This window comes from Triticum urartu, chromosome 7, assembly GCF_003073215.2.
Source record: "Triticum urartu cultivar G1812 chromosome 7, Tu2.1, whole genome shotgun sequence".
Classification (NCBI taxonomy): Eukaryota; Viridiplantae; Streptophyta; class Magnoliopsida; order Poales; family Poaceae; genus Triticum; species Triticum urartu.
In genome coordinates this window covers 570,043,724-570,058,069 of record NC_053028.1, presented here as the reverse complement: position 1 = coordinate 570,058,069, position 14,346 = coordinate 570,043,724, and the positions used below count along the sequence as shown (strand labels likewise).

Below are 14,346 nucleotides of genomic sequence, written 5' to 3'. Positions count from 1 at the left end.
TTGGTGCAACAGCAAGCATGGTCAACATTTGAAATCCTGAACTTCAGCTTCATATTTAACCATCTAACGGATATGAAGGGGCAATAAAAATGCATGTACTGCCACTATACAGCCTCTCAAGTTACATAGAAACCAGAAATGTCATCATGCTTCACTTGGTAGAAAAACATTAAGTGGATACATATGTTCAATATTCTGTAACAATTTGACAAGCATCAAAACTTGTCAGAAATCAACTAAACTTTAATTGGATATAACACAAATTCTGATCCATTATATGACTTCAGTATATCAAATTGCAAATAATATAACATAGATTAAATCATTATTTTCTTGGACAATTTTTCATATCAGGAAGCACCATTTGGTTGCACATCTTCCGCAATCAAGCTCCTTTTCCCTTCAATAGTTTTGCTTGGACAATTGCGACTATCATGAAACACCATTTGCTTGCATGTCTTGCACAAGCGTGCAACCTTTAACTTCGCTTCTTTGTCCTTCCTTTTCCTATCACCCTCCTTGATCTCCTTTCCACTCTTTATTCTTTTGCATCTCCCCACGGTACGAACATCAGTTGGTGGATGTATATCAACTTCTGTAGGAATATTACAACCAATAAAAGCCTCATATTCGTCTTGCCTAGTGTTCTGTGTGGCTGCAGGGACCATTTGGTCTAAAGGCGCCTCAATGCTCAACACACTTGATGTTAAGAAGTCCATGCCTTCATTTGAGTGCTTTGCCTTTTGAATCAACTCTTCCATCTTATCACGTACAGTCGAAATCTTCTTTCTCGTGGCTGCATCTAGTGAATCTGTGGGCTTTTCTTCTAGTAGGTTCCCCTGTTCATCATAAACATTCTCCCTGCAAAGGAAATAAGATATTGTTAGTCCTATGGATTTTGAAATTAGAATAAGAAATTGATTGGCATGCATTTTTTACCTCTTGCACCGTTTCTGCCATCTTTTCATAATGTAATAGTTGGGAAGTTCATTTTGGTTCTCAATCCTCAACACTTGGATAATATGTCGACATGGAATACCGATTGACTCAAATAACTTGCACGGACAATTTGCTATCATGGTTGTAGTGTCATAGGAGACCTCCCTAACCTTACCAGATCGACCTCTCAGGGTCACCGTTTTTAACCCCACACCTTGTGTAATACCCTGAACACAACAATGATCTCTAGCAGCAATAACTTGTAGCTGAAATTTCTCGAATACCTCATATGTGAATACCTCACTACCTTGTTTCTCCATTGTCCATGGCGTAAATAGTTGTGGGGTGGTATGCATGCTTCCGTTGTCTGCCATTAATTCTTCCTCACGTTGGCATTCTAAAGCTGTGTCGAACCTAAGCCAGAACTCAACAAAAGCAAGCCTACGATGAATGAAACGGTTGAAAAAAGAATTTGCACTTTCTGACCTTGAAGTGGTTCGGAGCAAGCCCGCAAGAGATATATCCATAAAGTAGGCTGGTATCCATGTATCTCTAATGGTAAACCTCTTAGCTAACCACTCGTTATCCTCCAACCCAAAATCTGTAATGATGGAATTCCATTGTGACTCAAACTCACTTGCAGTTTCTGAACCCCAAACACATGAGTTCAACCTCGGCCAAAATTCAGAATCTTCCCTAATCAAAGGTCCAACTTTTTCAGGCACCTTTTCCATTATATGCCACATGCATAACCTATGCATAGTGGCTGGAAGAACTTTGTCAATACCATTCTTGATGCTAGCAGCTTCATCAGTTATGATGAGTCTAGGTGCTACCCCTCCCATTGCTTTTAGGAAGGTCTGAAATAACCAAATGTATGACTCATCCTTCTCATTCGATAAGAATCCAGCACCAAAAAAGACACTTTGTAAGTGATGATTAACCCCTGTAAATGGTGCAAATATCATGTTGTACTGATTAGTGGTGTATGTAGAATCGAAGGATATCACATCACCAAAGTGACTATAGTTCTTCCTGCTTGTGGCATCCGCCCAGAACACACGCACCAGGTTCCCCTCATCATTCACCTCAAAATCATAGAAAAATGCTGAATTCACTTCCTGCTTTCTAGCTAATTGGGCCACAAACATTTGAGCATCTGCGTCTCTGATTTTATACCTGAGTCCGCGATAGTAATTTTGCAAGTCCCTCTTTGTGCACCCAGCATTCGGAATTCCACCCTCGCTAACTTGCAGGAGCCTGTATGCCTGGGAGGTTCCAATGCTTGCCTTATGACATGTGTATAAAGTATTCTTTGCCCTCTCACTAACTCTACGATTGGATCTGATCAAATGACGCTTATCAGGTGATACAAGACCATGAACATGATGCTCAATCCATGAGTCTATCTTGTAGGTGTTCTCCCCACAAAGTCTAACAAATATATGAGCATCACAACCGCATCGCGTGTCTGTCTGCTTACGTCTTTTCCTCAAGGGGTCATTAATCTCCTTAATATCTTTTGACTTGAATCCTTCTCTACTACACATGAAACGCTTAGTCCGGACCACCTTATTCTCAATCTTTTTCTGCTGTCCGATACGAACGCCAAAACCTGATTGATGTGCATATGCCTTGTAGAACTTCTCCACGGCCTCGAGTCCTTCAAATGTCATACCCACTTTAGGCTTCAAATGCTCATCACATTCAGGCGTAAAAGAAGAAGACTGCAATGTCAAGAATAAACGGAAATAAGTAATTTCATGTGTTCAGTATTTTTTTGGCAAATGCATGCATAGTTTCAGTTAGTGCAAACTGACTTACAAAGAGAGGTATGGTTGTGTTCTTTTTGGGCGTACTAAATCCCCCGGGGCTCATATGCATTTGAATGTTATTGATTGGATCCATACTTCTGCACATGTAGCTACACAATTAGCCTTGCAAAATACACTATGTATACACAAGGACTGAATTTGTCGGTTGTTTTACCTCAAAGTTTTGATGCCCACGTGTCTCTGATTGCAAGGGGTACTTGCTACTTGTCCGTGTCTAGTCGCCGCTGCAGCAGAATATTTCAGTTATACATGAGATGGATCAGATCGAGGAAGTACAAGCATGGGGCACTTGTTGGTGCTTATCTGGTTTGTGTTAAGTGTTAACATGGGAGTAGAGGAGCACGTAAAGGATTGGGATGCTACCTGCATGGGGGCGGCCGGGTGGGTGCCGGTGCACGTCAGGATCAAGTCGATCCAGATCAGATGTATGTGCAGTTCGGCGGCGGCGGCGGCGCACGACGCATACAGAAGTTGGGGTATTGTTGCAAAATTAAGTTGCTGCTTTTAGTCGGAGGGCGGGCGTGTAAGTGTAAAATTACCGCAAACTCTGATAATTCGTATGATTAAGATCGTGGGGGTGAAAAGAAAAGGGATACACGGACACACAAATAGCTCGGATTCACCGAGAAAGATGTGTATGCTTTGGCTAGTTTGGATTGGAGCCAACACAAGCTGCGTACTTTACTTTACTTTGATGACACTCTCTTTTTCTCTCCCTCTCTATCTATCTCTACATTGGGCTACCAAAGGATCTGATTCTGATGAATGACACCCCGGAGTGTTGCAGGTTTAGGCAACCATCTCTGAATGTAATGAAAAATACATCTCTGAACTATATCCCTCAAAACATGTTGTGTGATCTGCTGCTGCAAAATTTGGACGCTGTACTTCAACCATCCATGAATTAACCTCACCAACACAAAAAATTTGCACTTCCCAAACACAAAACATAGAAACAAGATACATGAATCAGCAACACGAAAATTAAATCCATGTTGATAGGAGTCTGTGTTATGAACGCTAAATCTTCTCTGTACGCTAAATCTGAACTTCAGGAAAAACAATAAAAATGGTGCTGGTGAGGTCGGCGGTAACAGAGGAGCCTGCCGCCGGTGTTTTTCCAGCAACGCCAGGGAGAGGGAGGGCATCCCCGCGGTGGAAGAAGGCAGCGGCACACGGAGGTGAAGCGGCCGCGCTGGGATGGCCGGATGGGGGACGGTGGCGCGCGGGGGCAGGCTGCGGCGCGCGGGAGGTAGGGTGGCAGTGTGCAGAGGCAGGAGGCGAGCGCGTGGGAGGCTGGGCGCGGTGGCGGGGAAAGCTGGGGACCACAACGCCGACGATGAGGGCAGGTGGCGGCGGCGGTGGGATCTTGGGGCGGCAGTGTCTCCGGTTGGGGCGTGGCGGGGCAGCGGCGGTCGCGCCTTTTGTTGGGGGGTTGGGGGCGGCGGCGCCGCCGGTTGGGGACGGGGCGGCGGGCGCGTTGCCATTGGGGACGGGAGGTGCGAGAGGTGGGGGATCGGGGATGGTGGGGATTGAGGGAGGGTGGGCTTTTTTCTGTCACTACTCGGTTCAGGAGTTCGGGAACAAGTCCATCGGGCCTATACAGGGGGTCGTGATCCGAATAACTATTCTGATCCTGCGATCAGAATAATGTTACTCTCTATATATATATGTATGTGTATATATATATATATCAGAAATAATTTGCTATCCATGGTGATAGCTATGCACGACTCCGAGTTTTATCTTTAATTATTTTGATAAATTATTTTGGATTATAAAAATAACTCTATAATGAAAATATTATGACTTTGGACCAACTGGGCAAGCAAACGGGCATTTATGCTAAAAAGGCAAACAAAAAGACGATCTATTCTAACAACATTCCTTAATACCTTATTCTAACGACACCGGCCTTATTCTAACAACAACCACCCGAACACAAAAAAGCAAAACAAACGAACTGCACGCAGCGAACGGAAAAAAGAACCCGCCCACCCCCACCATACCTTCTTCCACACCCACCCCCACCCATCCCAGCTTTCTTCCCCTGTGGGTTCCTCCCAAATCAGCACCCCAAGCCCTGGCGCGCAACTGCCCTTTCCCACCTCTCCGTCGATCTGGCCCGCCGCCGCGCGCTGGCCGGCCACCTACCTACTTCCTTCTCCTGCGACGCCAGCCACCTCTTTCCTTACTTTTCCTGCGACGCAGGCCGCCGCGGCCTCCCACGTCCCACGCGCAACCCCATCCTCACGCCGGCTCGGCTACCAGCAGCAGCCCCTGCCATCCCGACGATGGCCGGCTACCCCCACCGCCCTCGCATCTCCCCGCCCCGGATCCAGCCCCCCACCGCTGGATCCAGCCCCATCTGCTGCAGGTTCACTAGCCCAGTCGGCTGGGTCCAGCTAGCCACGGCTTCCCCCGATACGCCACCGATGGATCCAATAGTTATCTCCCCCAGCCACGGTGGCCTCCTCCTTCTGGCACGGATCCAGCGTGCCCTCTCCTCTGAGAATCATGGCGCTGGGACGCATCATGCCCTTTTCCTTCTGCTCTATTCAAGGCGAGTATGGGCTCTACCGCCACCCTGCCACTCCCTCCCCGCCATTCAAGCCAAATCGGGCGCTCAGGGCTCGGATCCGGCCTCCTTCCTTCCCATTGATCTGGCGGGCATGGCCTGCTCCTCGGCTGGCAGTGCACCCCAACATCAAGCGAATCCAGGGGTGGCAGTGGTCCGACGGCCTCCTCTCCTCGCCCACCTCCTGCTCACCCTGCCATGCCCGCGCGATCCTGGGCTCACGGCGGAGCTTTCTTCTTGCTAGCATCGAGGGGCTGCTACCATGACCTTTGTGCAGTTCCCCTCCTCCTACCATGCAGTGCACGAGATGTGCCGCCTCGCGTCGACCGGTCCCAGCCTCCCAGGTGAGTCCCCCACTATTTCATTTCCTCCGCCATGGAGCACTACCTACAAAAAGCTAGGGAGCCACGCGAGGTAAGAGTAGCTCATCAGGCACGTTTCGAAGCTTTTCGGTGGCGCAGCGTGCTATTCACTACTTCACTCGCTTGGGAGAGCGGTTTCGGCGGGCACATTGTGTGCAGTGCGTTGGCATCTCTTGAAGTGTGGACATGTTTGTTTGTGCAGTGCACCCTCTGCAGTTTGTGGTGTGTGCCGGTGCAGTGCAGCAGGCGCATCCTTGCAGACCGCCAAGACTCTATTTGTTTGTGTATGTGATAAAAATGCATGCAGAGACTCTATTTGTTTGTGTATGTGAAAAATGCATGCAGAGGTGATGTGCCACAGTTCATCTTGTGTTGTTTTTAATGACAGAGAACATCAGAAAAACTGAACTCTGTATGTTCCCAATGTTGTTCGATGGTCATGTTCCTCGCAGTGCATTTGACACTTCATTTTCGATGCGGTACAGCTGGGTGTGCAGTCCACCAGCGAGGGTGCTTGCAGTACGGTGGCGCGATGCTCACGGTCTTAAATAAATTTGTCCGAAGAGAGACAAACAATGTAGTTCACTCCATTTGTGTAGCAGCTCATTACCCCTCTATATGAAGTGCTCATTACCCATATGTATGAAGTGCAATTTGTGTTGTGTGTCTCAAAATTCAGTCGACTACGTCAACACTTGAAGTGCATTTGGTTCTCGGATGTGGTTCACTCTTGAGAGTGATGCTGTTCACTTGCCCCCAACATGAAAATGCAAAAAAAATAGCGAAACAACAAGATGGTAATGCGGTACACTTTGATATATATATCGCAGCTCACTTGCCCTTGTCTTTGTGGTCCACTCTCGTTCATAAAAGAAAGTTGAAAAAAGACAACAAAAACTCGTATAAGAAAAATTACGTCCGACAAAAGAAATTATGCAGCTTGCTTGCCCGCCCGATGCAGTGCGGTTTTCATTCTGAAGCAGTGCGGTCGGTTGTATGATGTTGTTCATCCCGTAAGTGCAAAATTGTTACGGAAGCAAAAAAAAGTAGTGCGGTTCACTTCTTCATAGTGCTGTGGCTCATTTACACCCAATGTGAAGTCCACTCTACTTTCTCGTCCTTGAAAAAAAATTACGTTTGAATAAAAGAAACCACGCAGTTCTCTTACCCGTTCGATGCAGTGCGGTTTTTCATCCGATGCAGTGTGGTTTTTAGTCGGATGAAGTACCCACGTCGATTTGGGTGTCGCGAAAAACAGAGTGTCCACATTTCGGTAAATTCAAAATTCCTCTTAAATCGTAAAAAATTAGAGAGAGTGTTTTGCATGAAAAAGTTGCACCTCGTCGATATGTTTCCAACGGCATATAATTTGAATCATTCCGACTAGCGGTTTGTAAATTTTTTATGAAAAACGACTGCTGTCACTCATCGTCCGCCGCACCATTTTCGAAATTAACTTACAACCGTAAGGAATCTCAAAACCATTTCTACATATGTAAGTTTCTCCTTGTCCACAGCTTTCCAATGACGTATTACACGCCTCGTTTCGACAAACGCTTCAAAAACTAGAGCGAAAACAATACAGAAAATTGCAAAAATTTCAAAAAAATGTAATTCCGTGATTTAGTAAATTTGAAACTGCTCTTAAACTGTAACGAATTAGAGAAAATAATAGATACGAAAAAGATGCGCCTCAACGATATCTTTCCAATGGCGTATCATTTTCTTTATTTCGATGTGTGGTTTAGAAAAAATCATGAAAATACGCTCGCTGCCACTCGTCATCTGCCGCACCGTTTTTGAAACTGCTCTTAAACCGCGAGGAATTTCGAAAAGTGTTCAACATGGCGAAGTTGCGCCTAATTCATAGATTTCCAACGGTATATTATATGCCTCGTTCCGATAAACGGTTAAAAAATTAAAGCGAAAATAGTACCGGAAAAACACTACATGCAGTTTTTTCTGACACGAAGTTCACTAGTCTGTATTGCATTGCTCTTGCTATAGAAATGGAGTGCTCTCGCATTGAGCGTGCAGTGCGGAAGTGTTATTCTGATAACACCCCTTAAGACTGTTATTCTAATAACACCCAGCTTATTCTGCTAACACCAAAATGAAAACATGTCGCGAGCTCCACCGAACTTCAACCGAAGAAAACATCCCCGCAACCCCTCGTCTAACCTTATCCACCCCCACCCTACCACCTTCCCGGGTTGAACCCACCCCCGTCTTCTCCCTCCCTCCCACTCCCGCATCCCCGGCCAAATCCCCACCACCTTCCTGTAATGCCCCGAGTTCGATGCGCCAGGTGTCTTCCAGTTTTTCGCTGTCATTGTCATGTCTTTTGCTTGTGTGTTGCATCTGGCAATGTCATCATGTGCATTGCATCATCATGTTTTCAAAACTTTCATTCGTTCGGGTCTCCCATACACACTTGCACACGCCCGCGGCACATCCGAAATATTATTTTAGAAGTGGCTGGAAAATGTTCTCGAAATGGAATGAGGGTTGATGTGCGGTCTAGTTATGTTGTAGGTAGGCCGCCTGCCAAGTTTCGTCGCATTCGGAGTCCGTTTGATGCCCCAATGGATAACTATAGCAACATTATAGTCGGTCAAACGTCGGACGTTTTCGGTCTCCGAAAACTGTTGCCAGGCTTTCCCTCTCTTTCCTCCCTAGACCGTCTACACAGTCCACTACCCACCGCCAAGTCCAACCTAACATCTCTCGTTAGCCCGTGGCCCTCCTTGCGCGCGTGTCCGAAAGCTGTCCCAAACCCGACCCGGGCAATCGTCACCGTTGGATTCGGATCATCCCCAAACATCTACAAAACATCTCCGTTTTCTCAATTGGACTCCCTAAGCTATTTATTTCGCGACTGTCCGATTCTGACCAGAGGGACCGAGTAGCCCCTAACCTAACCAACCTACCTATATAAACAGTCTAACCCTAGGTTTTAGGCAGTCTGTCCCTTCCATCCCATCGCCGCCGCCGCAATCTTCTTCCTCCTCGTTTTCCCCACCTAGCCAAACACCATCCTTCTCAGATCCACCCCCCTCCAACCGCAGCCTCCGACCACCTCCCATGATTTCCGCGCTGCCCAAATCCCCAGCAAGCCGCAGCCAACCCCGAGTGCCGCTCGAGCTCCAATGGAATCGCGCCCCTGGATCCTCTGCTTTGAGCACCTCCATGGAGCCAAGCTCTCGTGCCTCCTCTTGTTCTCCCTGAGAGCCAGCAGAGCTCACCCGCCCCCTCTGCTTCATCTCGAGCACACCATGGATGCCTCCCCGAGCTCCCGTTCACCTCGCCACCGTCGGGAACCGGTGTCCCGCAGTCGAATCCATCAAGTCCGCGACCCCGCCTGACCTCCTTCCCGTTCATGCCGCCGCCGAGCCTTCATCTGCTTCACCTGCTGCAGGGCTCCATCGCCCCTGCTCATCTTCACCTCGCGCACCGTGTCGCCGCGCCCGTGTCCAGCAGATGAGCGCCGCCCCTCTCCTTCCCCGTGGTCTCTCCCTCCCTCTGGTTCTTTCTTTGTCTCTCTCTAAATTCTTCTCTCTCTCGATCTTCTCTAGGGAACCCCGACGCCCAAGGAGGAAGCTCGCCACCTGGCCCTCAAGTTCGTCGCGCCATCGGTCGCCTCCGCGCTGTCCTTGCCCACCTCTGGCCCCGTTCTTGTCGGAATTGACAATCGTGTCATGCCTGTGGAGCTCAGAGCTCCGCCGTTGGTGCATCCCACCTCCATCCCGGTGCCGGGAACGGAACCCCTGCGCCTGGATCACGCCGCCGTGTCGCCCAACCTCACCGTATGTTGGCCTCCCGCAACCCTCTATTGGAGCGCATCTGCCGCTGCTCTGCACTAGTCCGCCCTCGCGCCGACCTTCGCTGCTTCCCCGCCGTTCCTCGCCTCCCAGAGCAAGTCACTGCATCGCCCCTGCTTTGCCGGCCTCCTCTGCTTCGCGTGCAAGCCCGCTTCCCCGCTGGACCATCGTCGTTGCCAGCCATCGGCCTTGCCTCTGCTTCACGAGTTGACCTTGGTCCTCGCTTCGATATGGAGGCAGGAGTCAACTGCGTCGCCAGCCACCACCAGCGCCAAGGCGCAGCGCCACCGCGGCCTCCCCTCCTTGCGTGGGCTGCGCCCTTCTCCAAGGCCAAGGCCCATGGGTGAGGCAGCAACCGAGCCCCCCTGCACTGTTCGGCTACCAGATTCGGCCCGATCAGTGTTTTTTTTCCTTTGGACACATTTAATCTTTTATCCCAGGTTTTACAGATTTGCAGAATACCCCTTGAACTTCATGCATTTATTTGCTTAAATGCCATATTAAAATGATTTAATTCATAACTAAATAACCGTAGCTCCAAACTTAACAAACTTTATATGTAAATGGGGTGGAATAATGCCTAGTTTAACATGGTGGCATCACTTTGCATGTTTAATAACTCTAAAATATGGTTTAGGGCAGAACAGTACCAAATATAAAATAGGCATATGAGGATTTTCCAGAATTGTTGTTTGTTGCTTTCGGCCTCATTTAAACTTGCCTAGATAGATAGTTTTGTTGTAATTCACCTCTTGCCATGTTTAACAACATTTAGTATTGTTGAGTACTTAAAGGGAGAGAACTAAATAATTGTTGTGGTGTTTCGTCAATATGCAACCCGTTGCATATAGAGCTCCACTTAACTTGTTGTTTTGCTTGTGCCATTTTCCATGCCATGCCTCATTAAACCGGACATGCATCATACTTGGTTGTGCATCATGCCATGCTTATGTGATGGTTGTTTACTATGTTGTTTGCTTCTTTCCGGTGTTGCTTCTTCGGGTTAGTTCCGATAACGTCGCGTTTGTGAGGTTTCATTTGACTTCGTCCGCTTGTCTTCTTCATGGACTCGTTCTTCTTCCTTGTGGGATCTCAGGCAAGATGACCATACCCTCGAAATCACTTATATCTTTGCTTGCTAGTTGTTCGCTCTATCACTATGTCACGTTACCTACCACATGTTATATCATGCCTCCCATATTGCCATGTCAAGCCTCTAACCCACCTTTCCTACTAGCAAACCGTTGTTTGGCTATGTTACCGCTTTTGCTCAGCTCCTCTTATAGTGTTCTTAGTTGTAGGTGAAGATGAAGTTTGTTCCATGTTGGAACATGGATATGCTTGGGATATCACAATATCTCTTATTTAATTTAATGCATCTATATACTTGGTAAAGGGTGGAAGGCTCGGCCTTATGCCTGGTGTTTTTTTCCACTCTTGCCGCCCTAGTTTCCGTCATACCGATGTTATGTTCCTTGATTTTGCGTTCCTTACACGGTTGGGTGTTATGGGAACCCCTTGACAGTTCGCTTTGAATAAAACTCCTCTAGCAAGGCCCAACCTTGGTTTTACATTTGCCTAACAACCTATACCTTTCCCTTGGGTCGGCCAACCCGAGGGTCATCTTTATTTTAACCCCCCCCCCCAGGCCAGTGCTTCTCTAAGTGTTGGTCCGAACCGAGTAGACTGCGTGGCCACCTCGAGGAAACTTGAGGTTTGGTTTTACTTGTAGGATGTCTCATCCGGTGTTGCCCTGAGAACGAGATATGTGCAGCTCCTATCGGGATTGTCGGCACATCGGGAGGCTTTGCTGGTCTTGTTTTACCATTGTCGAAATGTCTTGTAACCGGGATACCTAGACTGATCGGGTCTTCCCGGGAGAAGGAATATCCTTTGTTGACCGTGAGAGCTTGTGATGGGCTAAGTTGGGACACCCCTGCAGGGTATAAACTTTCGAGAGCCATGCCCGTGGTTATGTGGAAGATGGGAATTTGTTAATGTCCGGTTGTAGAGAACTTGACACTTGACTTAATTAAAATGCATCAACCGCGTGTGTAGCCGTGATGGTCTCTTTCCGATGGAGTCTGGGAAGTGAACACGGTTCTTGTGTTATGTTTGTGCGTAAGTAGTTGACTTAATCTTGTTGGAACACATAAACTTTTGCATCTAGTAATTTTTTTAAAAAAATCACGGAATTGACAAAAGCTTATGAATTTTTATACAATATTTATATACAAATTGCCTACATCATCCTAATTTTTCTGAATTTTTGGAGTTACATAATTATACGAAGTTTTCAGATTGCTACAGACTGTTTTGTTTTTGACAGATTCTGTTTTCTTTGCGTTGTGTGCTTATTTTGATGAATCTATGGACTCTATCGAGGGGTATGAGCCATTACAAAGTTGGAATACATTAGATATAATGCAAGAATAAAAAATGAATGGGTTTGCAACAGTACTTAGAGTAGTGATTTGCTTTATTATACTAATGGATCTCATGAAGGTTTTGTGGAGTTTTGTGTGATTGAACTTTTCAAGTTTTGGGTGAGATCACAATGGATGAAGGAATTAGGAGTAAGAAGAGCCTAAGCTTGGGGATGCCCCATAGCATCCCAAGCTATTATCTAAAGAGAAGCAAGCAACTAAGCTTGGGGATGTCCCCGAGTGGCATCCCCTCTTTCTTCTAACGACCATCGGTATTTTACTTCAAGCTATATTTTTATTAGTCACATATCATGAGTTTTCCTTGGAGCGTCTTGTATGATATGTGTCTTTGCTTGTTTTGCTTTTTATTTTCTATCATCTATCCTTGCTGGACACACCTATTTGAGAGAGCCAAAATTATGCTATGATTTTTTAGAATTGCTCTCCATGCTTCACTTAAATTTTTTTGAGCTATGGAATTGCTCTGGTGCTTCACTTATATCTTTTTGAGCACAATGTGCTTTAGTATTTTTGAAAAAATGCTCTCATGCTTCACTTAGATTTATTTGAGAGTTAGTAATTTTTTAAGAAATTCTTTCATGCTTCACGTAAATTATTTTGAGGGAAGAAACTTTTTATGCTCAAGTTCTTCAATTAGATTTGTTTGAGCTATCAAAAGCAACATATGAAATTAGTCCCAAAGTGATAGATATTCAAGAGGGATATAATAAAAACTTTCATGAAGATCATTGTACAAAATAAACTTGATTCTTTGTAATAGTATTGCGATATGATGATATAATATGTGAGTCATGTTGATGAGTAATTATGCTTTAGTAAGAATATTGGTGCTAAGGTTTGTGATTCCCTAGGCAAGCATGAAAGTCAATAGTTATGTAATGAAATTACATCCTACTTGTGGTGCATTATTCGGTGTTAGTTATGCTTAATGCTCGTTTATGAGATTTTTTGTTTCTTGGTTGGATGCTTCTCAATCTTTTGCTAGCCTTCACTTGTACTAAGTGGGATTACTACTTGTGTGTCCAAAATCGTTAAAACCCAGTTTTTGCCACATGATTCCACTATACCTACCTATATGCGGTATTCTTTTGCCGTTCTAAGCAAATTTGTATGTGCCATATATAATCTTCAAAATAAATTTCCTTGTACCGCTCATGAAACGGTAGGGGTGGCTGATATTTTTCCATGCTAGATGTGTTATTCTCAACATGAGTCTTTATTCACTTGTCATTGCATGAGAGTACGGCAAAGGTATTAGGGATGCCTAGTCCCGAAATGAAAAACGAATTTACTTTGTGTTGTCAAATAATAAATTTCTTGGAAAGTGTTGGTATGGACAGTACCCATGGATTCTTTGCCATGGGAAGAGGTGCTTTGTGATGGGTTCGATCTTACGGAGCTCAATCCCAGTGACATAAGGGGACATGACACATATGTATCGTTGCTATTAAGGATAATAAGATGGGGTCTATTCCTACATGAATAGATCTTGTCTACATCATGTCATCGTTCTTATTGCGTTACTCTGTTTCTCCATGAACTTAATACACTAGATGCATGCTAGATAGCGGTCGATGCATGGAGTAATAGTAGTAGATGCTATCAATTGTCTGGATATTGTCATAACTATTTGATGTTCTATCAATTGCCCAACAGTAATTTGTTTTACCGCCATATGCTATTTTTCTCGAGAGAAGCCACTAGTGAAATCTACGGCCCCCAGGTCTCTTCTTTATTATATTTGCCTTCAAGATATATTTTTATTTGCTTTTATTTTCAGATCTATCAATCCAAAAACCCAAAAATACCTTGCTGCAATTTATTGTTATTTATTTTATCTCGCGTTCCCGCGAGATCTATTTATCCAATCTACTACAGTTTTATTTCTCGCATGGGGCACAGTTTTATTTCTCTTTTACGTCGGGTTGCAAGTATTTGTTCTTTGTGTGCAGGTACCATTTACATAGTGTTGTGTGGTTCTCCTACTGGTTCGATAACCTTGGTCTCATCACTGAGGGAAATACCTACCATAGCTGTGCTGCATCATCCCCTCCTCTTTGGGGAAATACCGACATAGTTCAAGCCGCATCAAAGCCCTCCGTGATCGATTTCCCCTCCAAAAGAGTACCGGAAAAGGCCTCCAGATGGCCAATTTAGCTGTGTGATTTTTTTGTTTGGGCTTAGAACCCCTTCTCTCTCTACTCGGTGCCCCATGCTCATGCCTCCTTGTGTTCATGACATGTGTTGTATCCTTCTTTCTACTCATTCTCCCTTGTTATATCAATGAGAAGATACACAAGCTTTGTGTATTCGCGAAAAAATCATGCAATATTGTTTATAGTGTCAGCATAGAAATGTGTACTT

General features: G+C 45.6%; 1 protein-coding gene across 1 annotated transcript; it reads right to left on the bottom strand.

Moving 5' to 3' along the window:
• Positions 1–350: 350 nt before the first annotated feature.
• On the bottom strand, positions 351–3,279 carry LOC125519099 (protein FAR1-RELATED SEQUENCE 5-like). Its single transcript, XM_048683982.1, has 5 exons — positions 3,138–3,279; positions 2,929–2,998; positions 2,764–2,851; positions 940–2,666; positions 351–861 (listed from the first exon to the last, which is right to left on the bottom strand). The coding sequence occupies exons 3-5, from the start codon at positions 2,845–2,847 to the stop codon at positions 351–353; spliced, it is 2,322 nt and encodes a 773-aa protein (XP_048539939.1). The 5' UTR covers positions 2,848–2,851; positions 2,929–2,998; positions 3,138–3,279.
• Positions 3,280–14,346: the final 11,067 nt, after the last annotated feature.